Source organism: Nicotiana sylvestris, chromosome 7 (assembly GCF_000393655.2).
Source record: "Nicotiana sylvestris chromosome 7, ASM39365v2, whole genome shotgun sequence".
Taxonomy (NCBI): domain Eukaryota; kingdom Viridiplantae; phylum Streptophyta; class Magnoliopsida; order Solanales; family Solanaceae; genus Nicotiana; species Nicotiana sylvestris.
The window spans coordinates 63,156,592-63,162,258 of record NC_091063.1 but is presented as its reverse complement, the minus strand read 5'-3'; the positions used below and the strand labels follow the sequence as shown (position 1 = coordinate 63,162,258).

The 5,667-nt window shown below is 33.7% G+C and overlaps 1 protein-coding gene across 1 annotated transcript; it reads right to left on the bottom strand.

Moving 5' to 3' along the window:
• Nucleotides 1-1,646: 1,646 nt before the first annotated feature.
• LOC138873222 (uncharacterized) lies at nucleotides 1,647-1,988 on the bottom strand. Its single transcript, XM_070151669.1, has one exon. It carries the CDS (start codon nucleotides 1,986-1,988, stop codon nucleotides 1,647-1,649), a length of 342 nt encoding a protein of 113 aa, XP_070007770.1.
• Between the last annotated feature and the right edge of the window lie 3,679 nt (nucleotides 1,989-5,667).

Here is a 5,667-nt window from a genome sequence, read left to right as displayed (position 1 = left end):
TGTTGTCAAGTCCTAAAGGCTGCTTATATGTTATAAATAGAGCCTTTGGACTTAGTCAGATTTTATGTGGGCAATTTCGTGTGAAATTCTAAGTGGGAAACAAGAGTGAAACGTGAGGGTTTCAAAGTGTTTCAAAAGAGACTAAGGCTAGGCTTGGGCAGGTCTTAGTGTTGGCTAAGAACGACTTGTGTTCTTTGTCAAAAATGGGTTGTGAACGACTTTTGTTCATAGCAAAGTGAGGATTCCTTTGTATATTTTCGAAATTAATACAAGGGTTGGGATTTTCTCGTATTTGCTTGTGTTCTTATTGAATTACTGCCAAAAGAATTCGTTAAGGCCAAACTTGCTGAAAATTTGGCTAAATGTTAGGAAAGGCTGAGTCAAGTGCGCAACTTGACTGCCACGCGGGTGTGACTTTGGACTGACCAAAAATGCCCCCCGTGACAGTTACTATTATGGCCATTAGCCATTTTTTAGGTATAGCATGGATATTTTCTTTCAGATTAGAGATACTTACCCGATTTGCTTTATCTTCAGCCTTGTCACTCGTGGCCATCATTCCTATCACTTCCTCTTATGTCTTGCTTTCTTCAATTGCTATAAGGGCAACCCCAATGATTTCATTTCCATAATCAACCTCCAAAGTCCTCCATATATCATGAGCAGATATGCAGGAGGACACCTTGTAGAGAATACTCCTTGGCAAACTTCTATAGAGCAGATCTTTTGATTTAACATTTTTCTTGATTAACTGAGGATCCTCAACATCACATTCCTCCTCTCTTTTGATACTCTTGTTTCCATCACTATCCACTTTAGTGGGTGTAATTGGTCCGTGATTGATAATTATCCATAGGTCAAAATCAGTCACATCCATATGTATCTTTCATTCATTGTAGTGGTGTCCATCAAAAAGAGGGTGTCTACCAATGTGCATTCCTAACTGTACATGGGGGCTCAACTTCAACACCCTCGAATGAATCAATTACAACATAATGACTAATAGCCTCGTCTTTCTTCTCCTCCCCTTTGTCACTTCTACTGTCTTCATATGCTGCAAGGGAGGCTTGTTTCATGGCCTTAGTGAATCCCTTGCCTAGAATTTTGCATTTGTTTAGACCTTGCTCTTTCATCTTGTTCCTTTTTTCTTTTTCAGTTTTTTCATTCTTCCATTCAGTTTTCCACATTGGATAATATTTGACCATGTGGTCCAGTTTGTTACACTTGTAATACCCATCTTAAGAAGACTTGTCAATCTGCTTAGGTTTTCCATTGCTTTCTCTTTTAGGTGTATTCTTGGAGTTCTTTATGAACCTTTTGAACCTAGCAAAAATTGCTAGGTCTAGTTCATCATTATCAGGCTCATCTTCTTCAGACGCTTTAAGAACCAGTGTCTTATACCTCTTTGGTTCTTCCTTGCGTAGTTCCAGACTTCTCATCTCATGAGTCTTTAAGTTTCCAATCAACTCGTCCTGTGAAATCCTGTCAAACTCCTTCGCTTTCTGAATGGATGTGACTTTTGATTCCCATGATGCAAGGAGAATCCTTATAACCTTGTTGACTAGTTCCTCAGGGGTAAATAGCTTTACCAATGATTTTACTTCATTTGTTACGATAGTGAACTTGGTCATTATTTTCTGAATAGGTTAGGACTCCTTCATGGAGAAGAGCTCATAGTTTCTCATGAGCAACTCAATTCTTGATCTCTTCACTTGATTGGTTCTTTCGTAAGCAGTTTGAAGTGCATCCCAGATCTCTTTTGCATTGGAGTAAGCATATATCCTGTTATACTCATCAGGACTAAGTCCATAGATGAGAATCTTCTTCGTCTTTGCATTCTTTTCTATCATCCTGAAGTCTGCCGCCACAAATTCAGAAGAGTCTTTAGGAACATTTTTATTTTTCCCATTTTGTTTGGTGGGAATTACTGGTCCTCGATTCACTATTGTCCATAGTTCATAGTCCTCAGCCGTTAGGAAATCCTTCATTCTTACCTTCCACCAACTATAGTATTTTTTGTTAAATAGAGGTTGTCTGGTAGTTTACTGTCCTTCGTTGATTCCAGGTGGAACACTCATTTTCTTCCAAGATCTCTCTAGGTTTTAACCACGTTTGAGAGAACTCGCTCTGATACCAATTGTTATATTGAGTACATTCCTAAATTACTAAAGAACTTGGTTCTTTATCTTACTCCTTACGCGTAAATAAAATAAATACTAAAAACAAGAATATCAATTTTTACATGAAAATTCACCCCGCTCAAAAGTGCAAAAATCACGATCTACCACGTAGGATTTTAACTTCAACTTCACTAGAACTGATGAGCCAAATGTATTAATTGCGAGACTCGTAAATCAATACCTACACAATTCTCCTACTTCTACTTCTTGTATGAATTACAAGTTACTCTAACTTGCACACTCAAACAATACTCCAACTAACATGTTTCGAATAACATCTTGATTACAACTCAATCTCCTAACACACATGAACTAAACAGACTCGAGAAAAGTGACTTTCAGAACACACTAATTATAGACTTGAGTGTTGAACTGAAAATGCTATGTTAAGTTCTTCTGTTGATGTGCAAAAGGATGGTCTTCACCGTCCATAGGAAAAACATTTAACTTCCCCGTACTCCGAGAGCTTTGGGAGTCCTACATACAGTCAAACTCTCGTTTGCTTGCAATCCTAAAGTTCTAAGGACTCTACGAATCTTGTGACACATGTCTCTCAGATATGCAAGCAGATATTCTTGGGCAACAGTCCTTACCGCATCAAGAGTCCTTTCCTATAATATCGGGTGGCAGTAACTTTGTGTCAAAGTTATCGTCTTGTAAGAACCTTCAACGGTTACTTTGAGAACCTGGTTCTTAGCACACGTTCATTGGACATAATTTTTTAATCATTAAAACCCAATTATCAACGGTATTGAGAACAAGTTTGTACCTTTCTCTTCTTCTTATTTACTTTTCAATGTCAATTTAATGGACTCTCAGTCAAAAGTCATATATGTATGAAATCGCTTGCTAAAAATTGTTTTACATAAGCAATGTTATAAGTTTTACAATTTTTTCTTCTCAAAGAAACAACATAATACATTTCAAATGTTTAGTCGAAAATTTTCTTTCTTCAACTATAAGGGGGTAGAAGTGGTATTATAAGCAATAGTAGTATTATAAGTAGGAAATTACACATAAATACAACTCACATATGTACATTGCAACTAAGTGGCCTATATTTAACTTTGCAAAGTTGTAGCCCAAAAATAATAGGCTAAGATTCAACATCCAACTCCAAATAGGTTCTCGAAATTACTATTTAATTTTTTTTTTTGAAAATGCTCAAGCTTTTAATCTAATCTTCGAATTAGTAATTGTGACTCAAACATTAGTTCAACAAACCAAATCTATTTGGGTGGTAAAAATTAGATTTTTAAGATATCCACCATTGTTGAACAAGTTTAAATAAGTGGGTTTAAATTTTAAATCTGGCTTTATAAGAAATTTGGAATGGATGTTGTTTAGACTTGTTAGAAATAGTATAAGGAGGTTGTATACAAAATTTGAAGTCATTTAATGAAGATCTAGATTGGTCCACCATTGTTGAACAAACTTAAATAACCGGGTTTAAATTCAAATATGATCTTGTGAGAAATTTAGAGTTGGATGTTAGTTAGACTTGTTAGAAATAGTATAAGGAGGTTATATATAAAATTTGAAGTCATTTAATGGAGATTTGGATTGGTTTTGAACAAGAATTGCAACTGAAAATCGTGGAAGAAGCTCGTCTACAGATGCTTATATAAAGGTGTATAAAACTGTATAATAGTATATAAGAAATGTTTATACATCCATATACACTATTATACAAAAATTGACCTCGTCTTCTTCCTTGAGCCTCTTCTGAAATTTAACTCAAATCTACTGCAAATTACTTCACATTTAAGTTTTGAACTCCTCTTGATATTTTCAATCAATTGGAGCAACACTCAATCCAAACAACTAACAAACTCTAAAAACCCAAATCTAAATTTTAACTCAAAGATTAAAAAAGAAAAATTAAAAAACTAAATCGTGAAGAGTCTTAAAAGCCACAAGCCTCTGGAACAAAAATATTCTTAGTTCTTGCAGTAAGTTTGTCTTGTCGTAACATCAAACGTAATGGGTAACTTGACCAACTACATTTAACTCCACAGCTTTTAGAAGTAGTGGTTGTAAGAAAACGGATTTTGAATTAAGGTTTGTCAGCTAATGCTGGTGCTTCCAAAATATGTACAATATGGATTAGGTCGGATAAAACATAAAAATAGGGGTGTACAAAGGAAACCGAAAAATCGCACCAACCCGATAATCCGAGTCAATCCGAGAAAAAAAACCCGACTATGGTTTGGTTTGATTTGGTTTTGTATTGAGAAAAAAAACCCGACCATAATTGATTTGGTTTGGTTTTAACTAAAGAAAGTCAAACCGAAACCAAACCAACCCGACATTACATATATATAAATTTTAGATATATTTAATATATAAATATACTTATTGTGATGTAATAAATATATATTTCTTAAAGAATTTCATAATTTTAACTTTTAAGGTATTATTTCAGTGTTGGACTTACAACTTTTGAATGTTCCAATAAGTTTTATAGCCATTAATATTAGTAAATTAAATAATGCTAACAAAAGCCCAAACTAAAATCAAATCAATACTAATACTAACAAAAGACATTCAATTCAATACTACGAACGAGAATGTATTGAATATCTATTTTTTGTTTTGCAATAATTCAAATAAAAATGCATAACCTATTTTTATTTTTTCTTTAGTGTTTAGTCATGTAATTAATACTCCCTTATTAATCTACTTATTTTAGCATGAATTAATACTTTTAGATTATATTTATTTTTATTATGGCTTTTTAATTAGCAATATTTATATTACATAATTTTATTGTCTTTGTTGTTGAATATTTTAGGATACGTCATGACATATCTCATATTTTGTATTATTTTCTTGGAAAATACTTTATATAGTTGTATCTTACTAGGATTAAAGAAATACTTTGAGCACAAGTTATATGTTTTGTTCTCCGAAGATTTTACCGGAAAAACCCGAATAACCCGAAAAGCCGAAAAAACCCGAGATTGAAAAACCCTAGTTTTATTGGTTTGGTTTGGTCTTTAGATTTAATAACCCGACACAATTGGTTTGGTTTGGTAATTATAAAATCCGAACCAACCCGACCTATGTACACCCCTACATAAAAATATGGGTCATTTTTTGTTATGATGTGAAGTCAAATATATTTTATTGTAATTCTTTTTCTATCATAAGCAATAGCCATCTGGCCATAAGTGATTATAATAATTCTTCGAAAAGTTGATATCCATGGTAAAACTTCATGATAAAGCAACGTATCTACTTGTTTATTTTTTCACGTTTACTCTTTTTAATCGATCAATACCTAAAACGAAAAAAACATTATTTTCAATTCATCAAACCTGATATTTCCATTATGAGGAAGGCTAGTTTGATGGGATTTTATGATTTTATCACTACCAGCGGATGAAACCTTCGAATTCTTCGTAATAGGCTCGACATTCCCTTACTTTCCAACTCCTACAAAAACAGAAAGCATACATTCCAGACCACTTGACTGGCGTATCCA